This window comes from Euprymna scolopes, chromosome 45, assembly GCF_053919585.1.
Source record: "Euprymna scolopes isolate OS-2025 chromosome 45, ASM5391958v1, whole genome shotgun sequence".
NCBI classification, from domain to species: Eukaryota; Metazoa; Mollusca; class Cephalopoda; order Sepiida; family Sepiolidae; genus Euprymna; species Euprymna scolopes.
The window spans coordinates 37347359-37371768 of NC_136526.1; the positions used below are offsets into that span (position 1 = coordinate 37347359).

A 24410-nucleotide genomic window follows, 5' to 3' on the forward strand; every position below is an offset into this window, starting at 1 on the left:
GCGGACTATTATCCTCATCTTTTTTTTTTTTCATAGTTGTTGTTTAACTACTTTAAAAGGCTAAAGGAATAGTTGTCCGAAATGTCGTTAAACAACAATTATAAAAAAAAAGTTGTTAAACAACTATAAAGGAAACGTAAAACAAAACTATACAAAACCGTTTAACAAAACTATTAAAAAAAAAAAACGTCGCTAAACAACTATAAAAAAACTTTAAAAACAACTATAAAAACAACTATAAAAACACGCAATTAAACAACGACTATAAAAAAGTTGTTAAAAAACAACTATAAAAAAAGTCATTAAACAACAACTATAAAAGAAGTCGTTACACAACAGCTATAAAAAAAGTCGTTAAACAACAGCTATAAAAAAAGTCGTTAAACAACAGCTATAAAAAAGTCGTTAAACAACAGCTATAAAAAAGTCATTAAACAACAACTATAAAACAGTCGTTAAACAACAGCTATAAAAAAAATCGTTAAACAACAGCTATAAAAAAAGTCGTTAAACAACAGCTATAAAAAAAGTCGTTAAACAACAGCTATAAAAAAAGTCGTTAAACAACAACTATAAAAAAAGTCATTAAACAACAACTATAAAAAAAGTCATTAAACAACAACTATAAAAAAAGTCATTAAACAACAGCTATAAAAAAAGTCATTAAACAACAGCTATAAAAAAAGTCTTAAACAACAACTATAAAAAAAGTCATTAAACAACAACTATAAAAAAAGTCATTAAACAACAGCTATAAAAAAAGTCATTAAACAACTATAAAAAAGTCATTAAACAACAACTATAAAAAAGTCATTAAACAACTATAAAAAAGTCATTAAACAACAACTATAAAAAAAAGTCATTAAACAACAACTATAAAAAAAGTCATTAGACAACAACTATACAAAAAGTCGTTAAAAAACAGCTATAAAAAAGTCGTTAAACAACAACTATAAAAAAAGTCGTTAAACAACAGCTCTAAAAAAAGTCGTTAAACAACAACTATAAAAAAAGTCGTTAAACAACAGCTCTAAAAAAAAGTCATTAAACAACAGCTAAAAAAGTCATTAAACAACAGCTATAAAAAAAATCATTAAACAACAACTATAAAAAGTCATTAAACAACAACTATAAAAAAAGTCATTAAACAACAACTATAAAAAAAGTCGTTAAACAACAACTATAAAAAAAGTCATTAAACAACAGCTATAAAAAAGTCGTTAAACAACAGCTATAAAAAAAGTCGTTAAACAACAGCTATAAAAAAAGTCGTTAAACAGCTATAAAAAAAGTCGTTAAACAACAGCTATAAAAAAAGTCGTTAAACAACAGCTATAAAAAAGTCGTTAAACAACAGCTATAAAAAAGTTGTTAAACAACAACGATTAAAAAGTCGTTAAACAACAACTATAAAAACGTCGTTAAACAACAACCATTAAAAAGTCGTTAAACAACAGCCATAAAAAAAGTCCTTAAACAACTATAAAAAAAGTCGTTAAACAACAACTATAAAAAAAGTCGTTAAAAAACAGCTATAAAAAAAGTCGTTAAACAACAGCTATAAAAAAAGTCGTTAAACAACAGCTATAAAAAAAGTCGTTAAACAACAGCTATAAAAAAAGTCGTTAAACAACAGCTATAAAAAAAGTCGTTAAACAACAGCTATAAAAAGTCGTTAAACAACAGCTATAAAAAAAGTCGTTAAACAACAGCTATAAAAAAAGTCGTTAAACAACAGCTATAAAAAAAGTCGTTAAACAACAGCTATAAAAAAGTCGTTAAACAACAGCTATAAAAAAGTCGTTAAACAACAGCTATAAAAAAGTCATTAAACAACAGCTATAAAAAAAGTCGTTAAACAACAGCTATAAAAAAAGTCATTAAACAACAGCTATAAAAAAAGTCATTAAACAACAGCTATAAAAAAAGTCATTAAACAACAACTATAAAAAAAGTCATTAAACAACAACTATAAAAAAAGTCGTTAAACAACAGCTATAAAAAAAGTCATTAAACAACAACTATAAAAAAAGTCATTAAACAACAACTATAAAAAAAGTCATTAAACAACAACTATAAAAAAAGTCATTAAACAACAACTATAAAAAAAGTCGTTAAACAACAACTATAAAAAAAGTCGTTAAACAACAGCTATAAAAAAAAGTCGTTAAACAACAACTATAAAAAAAAGTCATTAAACAACAACTATAAAAAAAGTCGTTAAACAACAACTATAAAAAAAAGTCATTAAACAACAACTATAAAAAAAGTCGTTAAACAACAACTATAAAAAAAAGTCATTAAACAACAACTATAAAAAAAGTCGTTAAACAACAGCTATAAAAAAACTCGTTAAACAACAACTATAAAAAAAAGTCATTAAACAACAACTATAAAAAAAAGTCGTTAAACAACAACTATAAAAAAAGTCGTTAAACAACAGCTATAAAAAAAGTCGTTAAACAACAACTATAAAAAAAAGTCATTAAACAACAACTATAAAAAAAGTCGTTAAACAACAACTATAAAAAAAGTCGTTAAACAACAGCTATAAAAAAAGTCGTTAAACAACAACTATAAAAAAAAGTCATTAAACAACAACTATAAAAAAAAGTCATTAAACAACAACTATAAAAAAAGTCATTAAACAACAACTATAAAAAAAGTCGTTAAAAAACAGCTATAAAAAAGTCGTTAAACAACAGCTATAAAAAAAGTCATTAAACAACAGCTATAAAAAAAGTCGTTAAACAACAGCTATAAAAAAAGTCGTTAAACAACAGCTATAAAAAAAGTCGTTAAACAACAGCTATAAAAAAAGTCGTTAAACAACAGCTATAAAAAGTCGTTAAACAACAGCTATAAAAAAAGTCATTAAACAACAGCTATAAAAAAAGTCGTTAAACAACAGCTATAAAAAAAGTCGTTAAACAACAGCTATAAAAAAGTCGTTAAACAACAGCTATAAAAAAGTCGTTAAACAACAGCTATAAAAAAAGTCGTTAAACAACAGCTATAAAAAAAGTCGTTAAACAACAGCTATAAAAAAAGTCATTAAACAACAACTATAAAAAAAGTCATTAAACAACAACTATAAAAAAAGTCATTAAACAACAGCTATAAAAAAAAGTCATTAAACAACAACTATAAAAAAAGTCATTAAACAACAACTATAAAAAAAGTCATTAAACAACAACTATAAAAAAAGTCATTAAACAACAACTATAAAAAAAGTCATTAAACAACAACTATAAAAAAAGTCGTTAAACAACAGCTATAAAAAAAGTCATTAAACAACAACTATAAAAAAAGTCATTAAACAACAGCTATAAAAAAGTCATTAAACAACAACTATAAAAAAAGTCATTAAACAACAACTATAAAAAAAGTCATTAAACAACTATAAAAAAAAGTCATTAAACAACAACTATAAAAAAGTCATTAAACAACAACTATAAAAAAGTCATTAAACAACAACTATAAAAAAAGTCATTAAACAACAACTATAAAAAAAGTCGTTAAACAACAGCTATAAAAAAAGTCATTAAACAACAACTATAAAAAAAGTCATTAAACAACAACTATAAAAAAAGTCGTTAAACAACAACTATAAAAAAAGTCGTTAAACAACAGCTATAAAAAAAGTCATTAAACAACAACTATAAAAAAAGTCATTAAACAACACCTATAAAAAAAGTCATTAAACAACAACTATAAAAAAAGTCATTAAACAACAACTATAAAAAAAGTCATTAAACAACAACTATAAAAAAAGTCGTTAAACAACAGCTATAAAAAAAGTCATTAAACAACAACTATAAAAAAAGTCATTAAACAACAACTATAAAAAAAGTCGTTAAACAACAGCTATAAAAAAAGTCATTAAACAACAACTATAAAAAAGTCATTAAACAACAACTATAAAAAAAGTCGTTAAACAACAGCTATAAAAAAGTCATTAAACAACAACTATAAAAAAAGTCATTAAACAACAACTATAAAAAAAGTCGTTAAACAACAGCTATAAAAAAGTCGTTAAACAACAGCTATAAAAAAAGTCGTTAAACAACAGCTATAAAAAGTCGTTAAACAACAGCTATAAAAAAAGTCGTTAAACAACAGCTATAAAAAAAGTCGTTAAACAACAGCTATAAAAAAAGTCGTTAAACAACAGCTATAAAAAAGTCATTAAACAACAGCTATAAAAAAGTCGTTAAACAACAGCTATAAAAAAAGTCGTTAAACAACAGCTATAAAAAAAGTCGTTAAACAACAGCTATAAAAAAAGTCATTAAACAACAACTATAAAAAAAGTCGTTAAACAACAGCTATAAAAAAAGTCATTAAACAACAACTATAAAAAAAGTCATTAAACAACAACTATAAAAAAGTCGTTAAACAACAACTATAAAAAGTCGTTAAACAACAACTATAAAAAAAGTCATTAAACAACTATAAAAAAAAGTCATTAAACAACAACTATAAAAAAAGTCATTAAACAACAACTATAAAAAAGTCATTAAACAACAACTATAAAAAAAGTCATTAAACAACAACTATAAAAAAAGTCGTTAAACAACAGCTATAAAAAAAGTCATTAAACAACAACTATAAAAAAAGTCATTAAACAACAGCTATAAAAAAAGTCATTAAACAACAACTATAAAAAAAGTCATTAAACAACACCTATAAAAAAAGTCATTAAACAACAACTATAAAAAAAGTCATTAAACAACAACTATAAAAAAAGTCATTAAACAACAACTATAAAAAAAGTCGTTAAACAACAGCTATAAAAAAAGTCATTAAACAACAACTATAAAAAAAGTCGTTAAACAACAACTATAAAAAAAGTCGTTAAACAACAGCTATAAAAAAAGTCATTAAACAACAACTATAAAAAAGTCATTAAACAACAACTATAAAAAAAGTCATTAAACAACAGCTATAAAAAAAGTCATTAAACAACTATAAAAAAGTCATTAAACAACAACTATAAAAAAGTCATTAAACAACTATAAAAAAGTCATTAAACAACAACTATAAAAAAAAGTCATTAAACAACAACTATAAAAAAAGTCATTAGACAACAACTATACAAAAAGTCGTTAAAAAACAGCTATAAAAAAGTCGTTAAACAACAACTATAAAAAAAGTCGTTAAACAACAGCTCTAAAAAAAGTCGTTAAACAACAACTATAAAAAAAGTCGTTAAACAACAGCTCTAAAAAAAAGTCATTAAACAACAGCTAAAAAAGTCATTAAACAACAGCTATAAAAAAAATCATTAAACAACAACTATAAAAAGTCATTAAACAACAACTATAAAAAAAGTCATTAAACAACAACTATAAAAAAAGTCGTTAAACAACAACTATAAAAAAAGTCATTAAACAACAGCTATAAAAAAGTCGTTAAACAACAGCTATAAAAAAAGTCGTTAAACAACAGCTATAAAAAAAGTCGTTAAACAGCTATAAAAAAAGTCGTTAAACAACAGCTATAAAAAAAGTCGTTAAACAACAGCTATAAAAAAGTCGTTAAACAACAGCTATAAAAAAGTTGTTAAACAACAACGATTAAAAAGTCGTTAAACAACAACTATAAAAACGTCGTTAAACAACAACCATTAAAAAGTCGTTAAACAACAGCCATAAAAAAAGTCCTTAAACAACTATAAAAAAAGTCGTTAAACAACAACTATAAAAAAGTCGTTAAAAAACAGCTATAAAAAAAGTCGTTAAACAACAGCTATAAAAAAAGTCGTTAAACAACAGCTATAAAAAAAGTCGTTAAACAACAGCTATAAAAAAAGTCGTTAAACAACAGCTATAAAAAAAGTCGTTAAACAACAGCTATAAAAAGTCGTTAAACAACAGCTATAAAAAAAGTCGTTAAACAACAGCTATAAAAAAAGTCGTTAAACAACAGCTATAAAAAAAGTCGTTAAACAACAGCTATAAAAAAGTCGTTAAACAACAGCTATAAAAAAGTCGTTAAACAACAGCTATAAAAAAGTCATTAAACAACAGCTATAAAAAAAGTCGTTAAACAACAGCTATAAAAAAAGTCATTAAACAACAGCTATAAAAAAAGTCATTAAACAACAACTATAAAAAAAGTCATTAAACAACAACTATAAAAAAAGTCGTTAAACAACAGCTATAAAAAAAGTCATTAAACAACAACTATAAAAAAAGTCATTAAACAACAACTATAAAAAAAGTCATTAAACAACAACTATAAAAAAAGTCATTAAACAACAACTATAAAAAAAGTCGTTAAACAACAACTATAAAAAAAGTCGTTAAACAACAGCTATAAAAAAAAGTCGTTAAACAACAACTATAAAAAAAAGTCATTAAACAACAACTATAAAAAAAGTCGTTAAACAACAACTATAAAAAAAAGTCATTAAACAACAACTATAAAAAAAGTCGTTAAACAACAACTATAAAAAAAAGTCATTAAACAACAACTATAAAAAAAGTCGTTAAACAACAGCTATAAAAAAACTCGTTAAACAACAACTATAAAAAAAAGTCATTAAACAACAACTATAAAAAAAAGTCGTTAAACAACAACTATAAAAAAAGTCGTTAAACAACAGCTATAAAAAAAGTCGTTAAACAACAACTATAAAAAAAAGTCATTAAACAACAACTATAAAAAAAGTCGTTAAACAACAACTATAAAAAAAGTCGTTAAACAACAGCTATAAAAAAAGTCGTTAAACAACAACTATAAAAAAAAGTCATTAAACAACAACTATAAAAAAAAGTCATTAAACAACAACTATAAAAAAAGTCATTAAACAACAACTATAAAAAAAGTCGTTAAAAAACAGCTATAAAAAAGTCGTTAAACAACAGCTATAAAAAAAGTCATTAAACAACAGCTATAAAAAAAGTCGTTAAACAACAGCTATAAAAAAAGTCGTTAAACAACAGCTATAAAAAAAGTCGTTAAACAACAGCTATAAAAAAAGTCGTTAAACAACAGCTATAAAAAGTCGTTAAACAACAGCTATAAAAAAAGTCATTAAACAACAGCTATAAAAAAAGTCGTTAAACAACAGCTATAAAAAAAGTCGTTAAACAACAGCTATAAAAAAGTCGTTAAACAACAGCTATAAAAAAGTCGTTAAACAACAGCTATAAAAAAAGTCGTTAAACAACAGCTATAAAAAAAGTCGTTAAACAACAGCTATAAAAAAAGTCATTAAACAACAACTATAAAAAAAGTCATTAAACAACAACTATAAAAAAAGTCATTAAACAACAGCTATAAAAAAAAGTCATTAAACAACAACTATAAAAAAAGTCATTAAACAACAACTATAAAAAAAGTCATTAAACAACAACTATAAAAAAAGTCATTAAACAACAACTATAAAAAAAGTCATTAAACAACAACTATAAAAAAAGTCGTTAAACAACAGCTATAAAAAAAGTCATTAAACAACAACTATAAAAAAAGTCATTAAACAACAGCTATAAAAAAAGTCATTAAACAACAACTATAAAAAAAGTCATTAAACAACAACTATAAAAAAAGTCATTAAACAACTATAAAAAAAAGTCATTAAACAACAACTATAAAAAAGTCATTAAACAACAACTATAAAAAAGTCATTAAACAACAACTATAAAAAAAGTCATTAAACAACAACTATAAAAAAAGTCGTTAAACAACAGCTATAAAAAAAGTCATTAAACAACAACTATAAAAAAAGTCATTAAACAACAACTATAAAAAAAGTCGTTAAACAACAACTATAAAAAAAGTCGTTAAACAACAGCTATAAAAAAAGTCATTAAACAACAACTATAAAAAAAGTCATTAAACAACACCTATAAAAAAAGTCATTAAACAACAACTATAAAAAAAGTCATTAAACAACAACTATAAAAAAAGTCATTAAACAACAACTATAAAAAAAGTCGTTAAACAACAGCTATAAAAAAAGTCATTAAACAACAACTATAAAAAAGTCATTAAACAACAACTATAAAAAAAGTCGTTAAACAACAGCTATAAAAAAAGTCATTAAACAACAACTATAAAAAAGTCATTAAACAACAACTATAAAAAAAGTCGTTAAACAACAGCTATAAAAAAGTCATTAAACAACAACTATAAAAAAAGTCATTAAACAACAACTATAAAAAAAGTCGTTAAACAACAGCTATAAAAAAGTCGTTAAACAACAGCTATAAAAAAAGTCGTTAAACAACAGCTATAAAAAGTCGTTAAACAACAGCTATAAAAAAAGTCGTTAAACAACAGCTATAAAAAAAGTCGTTAAACAACAGCTATAAAAAAAGTCGTTAAACAACAGCTATAAAAAAGTCATTAAACAACAGCTATAAAAAAGTCGTTAAACAACAGCTATAAAAAAAGTCGTTAAACAACAGCTATAAAAAAAGTCGTTAAACAACAGCTATAAAAAAAGTCATTAAACAACAACTATAAAAAAAGTCGTTAAACAACAGCTATAAAAAAAGTCATTAAACAACAACTATAAAAAAAGTCATTAAACAACAACTATAAAAAAGTCGTTAAACAACAACTATAAAAAGTCGTTAAACAACAACTATAAAAAAAGTCATTAAACAACTATAAAAAAAAGTCATTAAACAACAACTATAAAAAAAGTCATTAAACAACAACTATAAAAAAGTCATTAAACAACAACTATAAAAAAAGTCATTAAACAACAACTATAAAAAAAGTCGTTAAACAACAGCTATAAAAAAAGTCATTAAACAACAACTATAAAAAAAGTCATTAAACAACAGCTATAAAAAAAGTCATTAAACAACAACTATAAAAAAAGTCATTAAACAACACCTATAAAAAAAGTCATTAAACAACAACTATAAAAAAAGTCATTAAACAACAACTATAAAAAAAGTCATTAAACAACAACTATAAAAAAAGTCGTTAAACAACAGCTATAAAAAAAGTCATTAAACAACAACTATAAAAAAAGTCATTAAACAACAACTATAAAAAAAGTCGTTAAACAACAGCTATAAAAAAAGTCATTAAACAACAACTATAAAAAAGTCATTAAACAACAACTATAAAAAAAGTCGTTAAACAACAGCTATAAAAAAGTCATTAAACAACAACTATAAAAAAAGTCATTAAACAACAACTATAAAAAAAGTCGTTAAACAACAGCTATAAAAAAGTCGTTAAACAACAGCTATAAAAAAAGTCGTTAAACAACAGCTATAAAAAGTCGTTAAACAACAGCTATAAAAAAAGTCGTTAAACAACAGCTATAAAAAAAGTCGTTAAACAACAGCTATAAAAAAAGTCGTTAAACAACAGCTATAAAAAAGTCATTAAACAACAGCTATAAAAAAGTCGTTAAACAACAGCTATAAAAAAAGTCGTTAAACAACAGCTATAAAAAAAGTCGTTAAACAACAGCTATAAAAAAAGTCATTAAACAACAACTATAAAAAAAGTCGTTAAACAACAGCTATAAAAAAAGTCATTAAACAACAACTATAAAAAAAGTCATTAAACAACAACTATAAAAAAGTCGTTAAACAACAACTATAAAAAGTCGTTAAACAACAGCTATAAAAAAAGTGGTTAAACAACAACTATTAAAAAGTCATTAAACAACAACTATTAAAAAGTCATTAAACAACAACTAGAAGAAAAAAGTCGTTAAACAACAACTAAAAAAAGAAAAGAAAAAAAGATGAGTATAATAGTCTACAAATAAATAAATAAAAATATAGGAAGAATAGTTTTTAATTTTTGGAATCTGACTAAAAATACTAAGACGGTTTAAAAATGAATACATTGGAAGATTTCTTTTGTACTAAAACTGACTAGCATTGATTCCCGGCGTTGCCCGGGTGGACATGAAATTCGATTTGGACAGAGCTGATATACTAAGAGTATTAAGCAACCCCCCAAAAAGAAAAGAATCTGCTCCCCCCTCAAAAAATAAAAATTAACAAAACAACTTTTGTTTCCATCCAAATAGCCGTAAATGCCCGTGTGACTGAAAAAAAAAAAAAAAAAAATTAGCCGCGGTAGGCAGGTTCGAACCTTAACGTGAAAGAGGGAGAAAAAGTAAGTAGCAAACGCTTTTGCTCACCGGACCATGATGACTTATTAAAAAATAAAAAAAAATAAATAAAATAAATAAAAATAACGTTTATAAAAAACGCATACGTGACTTGCAAAAATAGCGTCGCGAAAAGTGACCCACTTCTTGCACGAAATGGTCCTATTGACCACCACAGAATTAATCTTTTTTTCTAATTTTCACATATTATGCGTCTGAGGGATCGTTCTTTCAGATAGTACCGGTTTTGACCCGGTCTAAAATAGATGACAAAAGTTTTTAGCAGATATACAGACACACAAACAGAAAATCTGACATTTGAGATTTATATAAGATTAATACCTTCTGCTAAACTGACTCACCTGCCTTCTCAAAATATGTGAGTCTCCCTTTTTTAGGCAATTACATATGAACATACTGAAAAAAGAAGATATCTCACTACTGATGCAATTCTCTATCTATATAAAAGCCAAGTACGTCCAAGGATGGAATACTGTTGCCATATCTGGGCAGGAGCTGCAAAAAACAGTCTATCCTGCCTTGACAGAGTACAAAATAGACTTCGTGGCTTAGTGGGGGATGCCCTTTTCTCTACCCTGCAACCTCTCTCCCACAGAAGAGACGTTGCGAGCCTATCCTTGTTTTATCGTTATTTCCATGGCAGGTGCTCGTCTGAACTCCAATCTCTGGTCCCCCCTCGCCAATCTTTTACGAAAAACACCCGTCTAGCCGAATCCACTGTGAAAAATTTCCCCCACTCTTTATCTGTGCCTAGATCAAAACGTGGATTCCATGAACAAAGCTTCTTTCTTAGAACTGCACGCCTGTGGAACTCTGTTCCGCCTGCCTGCTTCCCACCGGACTACAACTTGGATGTGTTCAAGTCCAATGTTAACAAATTCCTAATGAACCGCCCCTTAAGTAAACACTTCATCAAATCTCCACACTAACGTAATGTACTTGCAATAACCCTTATCCCTGAGTGGCTTCCGGGCCTTGATAAGTGGTGATCACTGTGTAAAAAAAAAAAAAAAAAAAACCTGGCAGAAGTGAAAAACCAAAAATATAAATTTAATATAAAAAATTTAATGTAAAATAATCTTAGATTTTAGGATTATTCTAACATTTTATGCCAGTTAACGAAATTTTTTTCAATGGGAAATAAATCCTGTGGTTTTCAAAAGTCTTTGTAAGACGCTTGCGACTTGAACTTCAAGTTAATGGTAGGGCTAGGGGCAATTATGTGTGAACCTCCTAGAAACTTGGTGGAAAGAAAAAAAAAAAAAAAAAAAAAAAAAAAAATCAAAAATTATTTTAGAGTGAGGGATTAGTTTCATACATAAATTTAATGTAACATATCCAACATACATAGGGCATTTTAGCGTTTTAGGGCAGTTAATTTATTTTTCTATGAGAGGCAGATCTTGTGTGTGTTTTTTTTTTTAGGAGTATGGGGTCTTTTTTTATGATTATATGTGGTTTTAAGATGATATGTACAATGGTGGAGTGCCACTCAGACTTAGGGTTAGTAATGGCATAAATTCACTGAAATTATTTCATCTTTTAATGATACTAGCATCTGCTCCACCCTGTGCTCCGATGGTATCACTAAAGTAACAAGACTTCAAATCTCAATAGCTTTGCCATCCAAATAAAAAAGGAAGCATTCTTACCTGACAACGGCCTGATGATAGGGACCACTTCTCACAACTCCAGGTTTTGCTTTCCCAAACCCTTCGAAAAGAAAGAAAACACCATGATACAAATAGATCTACATAAATAAAACGGTATATGTATGTGTGAAAATATTTAACCGATAAACTATTAAATTACTCATTACATTACATAACACCAAACTTAACAAGAAATAGTAATCACTAGGGCTAGGACAACAGCATATTCTTTTCATTGTTTTGACTCAAGTGGGGATCCGCTGATATCTTATATATCTTAATACAGAGTGATGTGGTTCTTGGTTGATTAACTGTGTCGGATATATACTCGAGAGTCGCAACAATGATAACAATACGCTGTTGTCATAGCCCTCGTTATCACACACCAAGGATGGTTTATAACAAGTAAAACCTTTGGAAGGATATGGTTGGTTGTTTTTGTTTTACGGCATATCAACCTTTTTCAGGTTAATTAATGCCGAATCTAGTTATTTTGAGGAACGATTTTTAATGGAGTATATTTGTTTTTTTTTACGTCAGATTCTATTTAACCCATAGTTGGGACCCTGACAGGTACTACCACTCTGGGTCAGAGTGGACCTGGGAGCAATGGCAATTAAAGGGTGGCTCCACACTGCCCAAAGCCCGCAAAGTGGGGCCTCACCATCGGATATAGTTTTAGGTAATATTCAGGACCATCTTTGGATGGAACAAACCAAAATAATTTTCCCCACTTACAACTGAACTTATAATTGCGTGAGAGTTAAGTCCTTAATATAGTCCATTGCTCCATTCCCAATCTGTATAAAAGCCAAGTACGTCCAAGGATGGAGTACTGCTGCCACATCTGGGCAGGAGCAGCTAAAAACAGCCTATCCTGCCTTGACAGAGTACAAAATAGACTTTGTGGGAGATGCCCTTTTCTCTTCCCTGCAACCTCTTTCCCACAGAAGAGACGTTACGAGCCTGTCTTTGCTTTATCGTTATTTCCATGGCAAGTGCTCGTCTGAGCTCCAATCTCTAGTCCCCCCTCGCCAATCTTTCATGATAAACACCAGTCTAGCTGAAATCATTATCAATAATTTTCCCCAGTCTTTATCTGTGCCGAAATCAAAATGTAGATTCCATGAACAAAGCTTCCTTCTTAGAAGTGCACGCCTGTGGAACTGTTCCGTCTGCCTGCTTCCCACCTGACTACAACCTGGATGTCTTCAAGTCTAACACAAACAAATTCCTGACAAACCACCCCCTTAAGTAAGACACTTTATCAAATCTCCATTACTAATGATTACCGCGATGTTATCCCATTGATTGCTGTACATGCAATAACCCTTATCCCCGAATTGCTTCCAGGCCTTGATAAGTGGTGACTACCATGTAAAAAAAAAAAAAAAATACAAAAGTGTTCATTTCAACTTGCTGACATATTGCTATTAGTTTTATGCATGCACAAAACCATTCATAGTTTGAAGTGATTTTTTTTTTTTTCTTTTATCCCTTTCCTGAAATGGATGTCATGTTATACGACGTCAGGTTTGTACTGCTCCTTAATCACAGATACAATGTTTATATACACTTCCCAGTATATTATATGTAACCATGGGATGCCGTTTCAAAACCCCCTTATATTATATACACATACCCATGTCATACAGAACCCCTGCAACGTAACAATAGTATAATTTGTTTTCATTGAAAAACTTATTTTGATTAATTCATTCAGAAACACTAGAGGATGTCCGATTTGTAGTGGAATGGGGACATAAATGGATGATCACATTCAATGCTGCCAAGACAAAACTCGTTTCCTTCAACAATTACAAGAAACCTTCTCTACCACCAATAGCAATGGCCAATGACTCTTTATCTGAAAGTACATCTTTTAAACTCCTCGGCCTAACGCTCTCAGGAAACAGGAGTTGGAACAATTACATCGAGAGTATCGCCAGGACTGCTGTGAAGAAGGTAGGCTCTCTCTACCGTGCTAGAAAGATACTAACGCCTGAAAATATCCTATACCTCTATAAGGCCATCATTTGCCCATGTATGGAGTATTGTTGTCATATTTGGGCTGGTGCATCTGCTACTAGTCTCTCACTCCTAGACAAGGTTCAAAAGAGAGTCGCCAATCTGATAGGTCCTAAACTGTCATCTAAACTTCAGCCCCTGTCCCATCGACGAACTGTTTATCCCTCTGCCTTTTCTACGAGTACTTTAACGGTGAATGCTCCGACAAGCTGCAAGCACTTGTACACCTTCGACGTAAATACCGCCGACAAGCAGCTAAATCCCACCCCTTCACAGTAGAGAGCCCTAGATGTAAGTGAGCCTTCTACTCCAGCAGTTTCTTCCCCAGGACAGCTAAACTTTGGAATTCTCTGCCGGGTCCCTGCTTCCCCAACTGTACTGACATGCAGAAGTTCAAGTGCAACGTGAACCGACATCTTTGTTGCCCAACTCCCTACACAGTACCCCTGATGCCCATGTCCCTGATAGTAGCCCCCTACAACAAAGTGGCAATATGCCTTGTTTGGGGTGTAAATGTAATAAAAAAAAAAAAAAAAGTGAGAACGCAGATACTCTGCATCTGCCAGAATTCATTGATAAAACAAAAAATTAGCAAATTTAAAAGATTAATAAAATGTTTTATTTTAATTATGTAACGGATTTTCAATGTCCATTTTCAAGGCTTTTTTTTTTTTTAAAGTTCTGTTAGGGAGAGGTGCAAGCGAACTAAAAAATCTAGGCAAACGAAAATAAACAATGGAATCCCCGGACTTGTAGCGACCTGGATCCATGACGTCAATTGGCATAGGTCAGACCAAAAACCAGCAAAAGTGCAATAAACTAATCCGAGCAGAAAAAAGGTTAGCAGGTCAATATGCAGGTTGACCCAGAGAATGGAAAACAATAAACAAAAGCTGGCAAGGAATGGTTGATAGGTCGAAGACATATCAATAAAAGAAAAAGATAAACAAAGGACAGTCAGTCAGAGAGACGGCTGTCAGAGAGAGGAACACAAGTTGACAGTTCGCGACCACCACTACCACAAACACCCCATCGCCGTCATTGTGTTGAAGTGTGTATATTAAATCTATAAATATAAAAGCGAAAATGTATGTATGTGTGTCAGTATGTAAGGTCATGTCTGAGGGAGTGGCACTCGTCTGACAAGACGTTGCAATCATCATCATGTATGTGTGTTCGCTTTTTCTGTGTGTCTACAAAAGGCTTCTTTTCAGAGAAGCGCTCGGTCGGTTCACAACTTTTAAAAACTTTTTATATCACATATAAATCGTAATATCTCACAGTTAACAACGAAGCTCACCTGTCTATTTAATTTGCTCGATTTCGGGAAGATAAATATTCAATATTTGTCGCTCGCCGCATGTGGGTTAGTCTTTTTCCTATAACATCTTGGGGGAGGGGAAAAAAAGCGTTCAGCAGTAAATGAATACTATCCCGCAGTCAAACTTGACCTCATTAACTCATTAAAACGAGCACCTGCTAAATCCAACTAATTAAATAAATTCAAACCTGTTTCCGTAAGCATGTCGCGGTGGGGCAATGGTTAACGTCGCACGTTTTTTTTTCACAACTTTGCCTCAATGGTTCGGGTTCGATCCTCATACTTACTTTTTTTTTTCAACCCCCCCCCCACCTCCAAACACCCGGGCAACGCCGGGTACCCCTCGCTAGTACATCGTAAAATAAGCTAGGTCTTTTCTTATAAACAAAGTGTCTTGTATTCATTGATAACTGAATTAACTGTCCATTTTAATCGCTAGATGATCACCGGCCAGACACATATATGTAAACAGTTCTTCGAAAGGCTTTTTTCCAGCTAAAATTCTAGTTTTCAAAAAAATATGTTAACATTTGATACATAAACAACTAGCAGGGGTACCCGGTGTTGCCTGGGCATACAGAAGTGATATAGTAAGAAACCTGGGAGTGGGGGTGGAGCAGGTGTTTAAAATAAAAAAGAAAAAATTTAAAAAAAAAAAAAAAAAAGAAAAAAAAAAGAAAGAAAGAAAGTGGTTGTAGCAGAGGTATGGAGAGGGAAATCAAAACAACAGTAGGAAGCCCGGATGGAGAGAGGTGTTTATAAAAAAAAAAAAGGAAGTGGTAGTAGGCAGACAGGCTTGAACCCGTAACATGAAGGAGGAAAAGAAGGTGGAAAAAAAAAACCTAACGTCTTAGCTGATGCGTCCATCACGAAACCGACGTTGCAAGCATTCGAATTAAGGGTAGTTAATCTAACAGAGACGATGACTCGCAAAAATGTTGACGAAAAAAGTGACCCCCTCCTTGTATAAAGCGTCCAAGCTTAGGGTGAAGGAATTAATGTTTATGGCCAATTTTTCGTATTTGTCGTCCGAAAGACCAAGCTTAAAAACGGTACTGATTTTGTCACGTTCCGATGCATCCATCGAAAGTTTTTGCACGACATACAAACACACACATTTTGCCTTTTATATATGAGACTAGCGGGGGTACCCGGGTGTTTGTAGGTGTGTGTGTTGGGGGGGGGGGGTAAAGCAGAACAGAAAGGAAACTTAACCCTGTTTAAATATTAAAAAAAACAAAAAAAAAAAAACGATGTTAAACTTCTTTAAAAAATAAAAAAAATGATATAAAACTTCTTTAAAAAATAAAACAAGAAAACAGCAATTTTAAAAATGGAAAAAAAAATCTTTTGTAGGTGTAAAAGAAAAAGGTAGGCTCGAACCCAGAGCCTTGAGGCCAATAGGCTGACGACATACACCTGCGCTACGGTGACGGAAACAATGTGAGGCGTTAAATTTAGCGATTAAAAAGTGAAGGAGTTAAAATTGAGGTCAAACATCACGGGATAGTTCTTTTGAGGTTTTTTTTTTTTTTACCCAACTTTGTCTGGCTTTGTTTCCCCTACGTGTTGGGGAAAACCACCTCCTCCGTTTATTAGGGGAGTGTCCAAATGAAAGCAATTGTCTGATATGATGATAAAAATCGACATTAACCAAACGTCCCTTGCTTTCTGGACGTTGTTCCGGGGCTAGCTGAGAACTGCTCATTAGTTTCACATCAGTTTCGCTTTTATACGAAAAAGCCGAATCAACACGTGAGAAGCCAAAATAGCAATAATTTTGTAATAGTCGCTGTAAATAAATCCTTCTAAGCGATAGTACTGCCCCCCCCAACGAGAAAAGCCTTTCTTGGACATACAAAAACTCTCGCGTGCGTTTTGCCTTTTATATATAGACTAGTGGGCGGTACCCAGCGTTGCCCGGGTGTTTGTAAGTGTGTGTGTTTTTGGGTGAATGAAAAGAACAATCGTTGGCCAGGTGTCCCGGGTGTTTGTTTTAAAAAAAAAAAAAAAAAAGACGAAGCCTTGACGCGCAGTTGGAAAATAATAAAGTGTAAAAAAAAATGCGTGACGTTTAACGGCAGGTGTCCGTTAATGACGTCAACATTGAGTGCGGAACAGTGTTTTATTTACCGCGAGCCTGTTCGCTTCTTTTTTTTTATACAAAAAAGCTTAATGCACATGCGCCGATCGAAAATTGTTGCATATTTATCTTTTCAAAATCGAGCAAATTAAATAGATAGGCGACCTCGGTTGTTAACTCGTAGATATTATCATTTAGGTGCGATATAAAAAGTTTTAAGAAGTTGTGAGGCGACTGATCAGTTCTTGGAAAAAAGCCTTTCTTGGACATACACGAAAACGTACACACACAAACATTTTCGCTTTTATATTTATAGACTAGCGGGGGTACCCGGCATTATCCATGTGTTTGGGGGGGGGTGTATGTAGGAGAAACTGACCCTGTTTTAATATTATAAAAAAAAAACATGATGTTAAAAAAAATTTGAAAAACCAAAACAAAGCAAAACAGCGAACAAACGTAAAAAAAAGTGCAAAAGAGGAAAAAAGTTTAGGTAGAAAGACAGGCTCAAACCCGAAACATCGAGGCTAAGGCGGAAAAAAATGCCCGACACGTTACTCCTACGCCAAAGAGACACACACTTAATAACGGATAAAATTAAAGCTTTAAAAAAACTTGCAGGTGGTTTAAACTAACGCGAACATTTTCTACGTCAAACATGACGTCACTGTCGTAGTAGCAGGAGCAGAGAAAATGAAGGAACAATTTTTTCGGCACCCCTCCCTGTACAAAACTTATGACTTTAGGGTGAAGGAGTTAATGTTTTTGGCCAATTTTTCAATATTTGTAGGGCGAAGGTTGGAGCTTTAAAATGATACCTATCTGGCGAAAATCTGTGGCCAGTGTCGAAAGTTTTTGCGACACATACAAACACACATACATACACACATTTTCGCTTTTATATTTATAGACTAGCGAGGGGTACCCGGCGTTGCCCGGGTGTTTGGAGGTGTGTGTGGAAACTCCAGGAGTGGGGGGTTTAAAAAAAAAATGTTTTGGTAGGTAAGTATGAGGATCGAACCCGAACCCTTGAGGCAAAGTTGTAAATTAAAGTGTGAAAAAAAAAAAAAAAAATGTGCGACGTTAACCATTGCCCCACCGCGAGAAGTTTTAAAAAGTTGTGAAACGAGCGACCGCTTCTCTGAAAAAAAGCCTTTTGTAGACATACAGAAAAAGCGAACACACATACAGACATGCATACATTTTCGCTTTTATATTTATAGAAGACAGTACATCTTTTTTTTTTAGTCTCTTGGTCTGATTGGTTTCCAGGACAAGAATTCATCTAATCTGGTGGAGTATCCAGCTTCACACTGCTATTTGAGCAACATCTCTTAGAGAAAGTGCACCATTCCCTTTATAAACTAATGTGGATTATCCATACCGAAGAGATCTTATTTGGGTTGCGAATATGTGATTTTGAATATTTAGTCAGGGTTTACTTGTTGGGAAAAATATAGTGTCTAGTAGGCATTCTATTATATAATGGTGTACCAAAAAGGCACCAAAACGGTGTATGTTGTATAATCGTCTAAATGTTGATATGCGTATTTGAGACGAAGGGTTCATCCTAATGTGTATATGTGTCACTAAATGTCTATTGTGCTTCTTCACTATTTGAACCCTAGAATTGTTGTTGCTGTCTATTTATGATATATTCATATTTAATTGTTCATATGCGGGCGTGTGTGTGTGATACATGTATTTTTGACAAAATCATGGTATACAAAGCTGTCTTGCTGCCCACTCTTCTCTATGGATCAGAGACCTGGACCACATACAGGAGGCACGTAAAAACCCTGGAGACGTACCACCAAAGATGCCTCCGAAAAATCCTCAGAATTAGTTGGAAGGACCGACGCACCAACACCAGCGTCCTGAGTGAGGCTGACATTCCCACTATCACCGCTACTGTTGCTCAACGCCAGCTCAGATGGACTGGTCATGTTGTCCGAATGCCGGATCTCCGCCTCCCAAAACAGATTTTCTACTCTCAGCTTGTTGAGGGAAAGTGTGCCCAGGGTGGCCAAAAGATGAGGTATAAGGACAACATCAAAGTAAATCTAAAGCGGTTTCACATGGACCCTGAGACATGGGAGGACGTGGCTGGGAACAGGTTGGCATGGAGGAGCGCTGTCCACGAAGGTGCTGCGCTTTATAGTAGTGACCTAAATCAAGCTGCTGAGGATAAACGCAAGCACAGAAAGGACAGATTATCAACCAGACACACCCAACCCCACCCCACCACCGCTACCTTTATCTGCCCAAATTGCACAAGACAAATTGGGCCTAGGATTGGGCTCTATGCTCACCTGAGGACCCACAGAAGCCACAACGGAGGACAGTCTTACTCGGACACGAGTGACCGCCGATGATGATGATTTTTGACATACTTTAACGTCATGCGTCGTTGATCTTGTCCACCTCGAATTCATCTTGTTCTTGGAGGGGAAACTGGAACCTGTTTGGACAAATATCACCCACTTCCGAGAACGCTGGTTGGTTTTATATTGTTTTTTATTCACTTTCCAGGTGTTGCTCGCAGAAGAATGGAAAGTGAATTTCTTTGCTTGCGTGGGTAATTCTAAGTTGCCATTCTGAGACACGTCAGCTGTCTCCCCAGTGAAGTAAGGGACAACCTGTTAAACTGTCTGCTCTGCCCAACATCCAAACTCCAACTCTCAATGATCTCCAGCTAACCAGATCTATGTGATTCACACGTAGATCCGATCAGCTGACCAGCTCTTCCGGTAAACGTGTCTATGATCCAACTTGTCATATTCTGACAGGTTTTATAAATATTCACCCATCTCTTGTCTGCCTCTCCAGTTTGATAGCTAGTTCATTCTGTTCTGCCTATGTCATAACAATTCAAGTTCTCTCCAGTAGGCATTCATAGTTTGTCTGTAGATGTACACAAGCTGATGGAGCTTGTACACACATTTTGAGTGTTCTTCTCATTTTGTATCCTACGGCCAAAGGCACGGAGATGGGGGTGGGGGAGGCAGGTGTTGCGCATATGTTCATGGGTTCCTTTAGGTTTTATCTCTGAAGAACTCTGATTACATTGATCAGGTCACTATTTTATAAGACTAGCATTTCAGCCTGGCGTTTGGAGGTGTATGTTGAGCAAAAAAAAAAAAAAAAAAAAAAAAAAAAAAAAAAGCAGTCAATTTTTTCAACTTTGAACCCTATTATGACCCCTTAACATTTATTGTTTTGGGCTCAAATCAAGTTATTAAGTTAGATCCATGTCCAAGGAACCTATATCTAAAATTTAAAGTGTTTAGACCCAAAACTGGCGGAGGAGTTTGGTAGAGTTTTCAAAGGTCAAATCGTTGAACTTTGACCCCTTAACAGCCAAATTTCAGTACCCTGTATATAAAATTTTGAGTCTGTAGATTGAAAATTGACAGAGTTATTGCATAGGGAAATGTATACACACACACACACACACACATACAGATATGTTCACTTTTATAGATATATAGATTGGTTAATTTGACACAGGCTTGTAAGATTTGAGGTTTAAACCAATTTTCATTGCTTTAAAAAATATTAAGTTAACGTGTTCCTATGGAAACTTACTTTTAAAAGTGAAGAGGACAACGTATCCCAACAAAGTCGAGAAATGTTAACTGTTCAACAAAGTCACTTTTTGGCATTGCTACTCAAACTCAGGCAAGTATGCACATACATTTTATATACATAGAATACGTGAGCCAATAAACCCAAATGTGCGTAGAACCTGATTGATTGGTTGCTGGCTTTACGGCATATCAACCCTTTTCAGGTTATTTAATGCCGATCCAAAGATTCGGAAGAAAAATTTAATAGAATATATTTGTTGTTTTCAAGTCAGTTTCTATTTAACCCATAGTTGGAACCCTAACAGGTACTACCACTCTGGGTCAGAGTGGACCTGGGAGCAATGACAATTAAAGGGTGGCTCCACACTCCCCAAAGCCCGCAAGCTGGGGCCTCACCACTGGATATAGTTTAAGGTCATATCCAGGACCCGTAGAACCTGATGCACACTCAAAAAATATACTCATTTATACTAATACACTTATATACAAGTTATTACCAATATATATATATCTTTTGGAGAATGCAACCTCATAAAAATGATAAAGTTTATACCTACATTGGCTTTACAACTACTACTTTTCCTCGTCGCATCAGCATGCATCAAATCATATGACAATATTCATGTGTTAACTTACTGACAATAAAAGGAGAAAAAAAATTTACCTGAAAATGGAAGAAGGTGATGCAGACATCACTCGAAAGCCGTCTGGGGACCAGGCTAACATTGTGTTTCCACCACCACCAATACGTCGCAAAGGTATCGCTGTTTCCATAGCAACATTCCACACCTAGACAAGAAAAATTGATGAAAAATAGAATCAATAGAAATAGTAAAAAACAAACATGAAAAAAAACCCCAAAAAACTTGGATTATTCAAGCTACTATTCTCATCTTGAGTGTCATTTTCACAATGTTGCAGTTACTATAACTTCCGACTTTATGTCAAGTTCGGGAATCTTTTCGCCAGGCTCGGAAATCTTTCCGTCCGGCTCGGGAATCTTTTCGCCAGGCTTGGGAATCAGCCTGCATTTTAAACGGGACATTTTATTTAATCCATTTAATTAATTTCATCATCCCTGGTAGAAGTCTTAATAATTCAAAATAGACTTCGTAGCCTCGTAGCAGATGTCCTTTTCTCTTCCTTGCAACCTCTATCTCACAGTAGAGATGTTGCGAGTTTGTCTCTGCTGTATCGTTATTTTCATGGAAAGTGTTCGACTGAGCTTAAGTCTATGGTCCCCCCTCGCCAAACTTTCACAAGAAACACCCGTCTAGCTGTAAACACTATCAATAATTCCCCCCACTCTTTATCTGTGCCTAAACCTAAACGTAAATTCCATGAACAAAGCTCCTTTTTTTGAACTGCACGCCTGTGGAATTGTCTTCCGTTTTCCTGCTTTCCAGCTGACTACAATATAGTTGTCTTCAAGTCTAACATAAACAAGTTCTTGATGAGCCGTTCCGTTTGTTTACAAATTTACTGAATTTCCATTACTAACAATTACTATATTGTCCAATTTTACTACTGTACACTTGTTAACCCTTATCCTCGAGTGGCCTCTTGTCCTTGAGAAGTGGTGATGCTTATGTAAAAAAAAAAAAAAAAAAAAATTCACAATTGCATTCTTGATATTGCCCCGCACTGAGGATCCAGAAGAGTTTCATTTAGAACTGAAATTTATCCATTATGCCACAAAATTCCATACAGAGTTCAATAAGATACACCAGAAGAAGGTCGGAGATTCAATCACACAAGGGAGAAAGACGAGTAACTTATCTTGCCTTTGGTAACATTTATTTGTTGTATTTTTTTTGTTTTGTGCTTGTTTGATTCTCTGCTAAATCCATAACGGATGTTATCTAAAAAATATTTCTAATGTTTTTTTTTTTTTTCATATTCAACTCACACAAGCATTGGATGTAATGGGTTATTATCTTTTTTTATTTATTTATTTATTTTTTTTCATTAGACATCACCACTTATCAAAGTCCAGAGACCACTCAAGGATAAGGGTTAAGAGTGTACAGTAGTCAATTGGACAATATAGTAATCGTTAGTAATGGAAATTCGGTAAATTTGTTAACTTAAGTGGAACGGCTCATCAAGAATTTGTTTACATTGGACTTGAAAACAATCAGATTGTAGTCAGCTGAAAAGCATGAAAACGGAAGACAGTTCCACAGGCGTGCAGTTCTAAGAAAGAAGCTTTGTCCATGGAATCTACGTTTAGATTTAGGCACAGATAAAGAGTGGGGGGAATTATTGATAGTGTTTTCTGCTAGACAAGTGTTTGTTGTGAAAGTTTGGCGAGGGGGGACCATAGATTGAAGCTCAGTCGAGCACTTGCCATAAAAATAACGATAAAGTAGAGACAAACTCGCAGCATCTCTTCTGTGAGAAAGAGGTTGCAGGGAAGAAAAAAGGAAATCTCCTATGAGGCTACGAGGTCTATTTTGAACTCTATCAAGGCAGGATAAGTCCTTTCTAGCAGCTCCTGCCCAGATGTGGCAGCAGTACTCCATCCTTGGACGTACCTTGCTCTTATATAGATAGAGAATTGCATCAGCAGTGAGATATCTACTGGATCGATAGAAGGATCCCACCATTTTTTCAGTGGCCTTGGCAACAAACGTGTTCCATTTAAGATCAGAAGTAAAGGTCAAACCCAGAAGTTTGTCAAAACATGAGGCCTCCCCCAAACGAGAGTCATTCATTTCAATTGATGCCAGATGGGGATCAGAGCATTGATGATGTAAAGATAAAAGCTTGGTTTTAGATGAATTAAAAGTAACAAGCCACTCCTTTCCTTGTTGTACCACGTGCTCAAAATCAGAGGAGGAAGAATCGGAGAGAACTTGGTCGTTTACGGTCTTAGGTGTTAGTGTTATTACGATGTTAGATGGTAGTGTCATCAGCATAAATGTCTACGAATGATTTGAGACCATATTTAGAGATGTTGCTTTACCTATTTGTGTACAGACAGAAAGACACACACACATAAGTTGAGTTTTATTATCTATAATATAAAGCTGAACGTCTGTGTGTCTGTGTGTGTGTGTGTCTGGTCACAAATAGGCTCCTATATGGTTGACTATTTTAAAAAACTGATTACATATAATGATAGAAGATGTATCGAGGATCAAGAATGGGTATGTTTGATCTGGCAGAACGGTGGTTCATAAAAATTGTGGGGTCTGCGTTCGCGCCTGGCACCCAAAGTATGGAAATAAAAAATGAAAAAAAAAAAAAAAAAACGTTTACAAGGGTTTTTGATATAGATGTACATAGGAATACTTTGATAAGTATGTTTCAACTTAAATAGGGATGGTATAATAAAATTGTGGGGTTTGCGTTCGCGCCTATACTCCATGGAAATATGGCACAAACTTTAACAAAGACTTTTCATATCTATTTGCGTAAGTATACTTTGATAATTATGTTTCAGTTTGAAGAAATATGGTATAATAAAATTATTGGGTGTTTGTTTAAACCGGTTCGTGAATTAAAAAAAAAAAAAATTTACAAACTACTTAAAAATACAAACCAAAGAACTTTTCTACCATAAAAGTAACTTTTATTGACTATGGTAACATTTATTTCTTGTATATTTATA

The 24410-nt window shown here is 32.5% G+C and overlaps 1 protein-coding gene across 1 annotated transcript in view; it reads right to left on the reverse strand.

Annotated features, from left to right (window-relative positions):
- Window positions 1–24410, reverse strand: part of LOC145269452 (aladin-like) — a 117674-nt gene that overhangs the window by 39947 nt on the left and 53317 nt on the right. Inside the window, exons 10-11 of the mRNA XM_080125128.1 lie at window positions 21459–21583; window positions 11773–11833 (exon numbers count right to left, since the gene is read on the reverse strand). Coding sequence (XP_079981254.1) covers window positions 11773–11833; window positions 21459–21583 — 186 coding nt within the window. The remainder of the gene's footprint in view (window positions 1–11772; window positions 11834–21458; window positions 21584–24410) is intronic.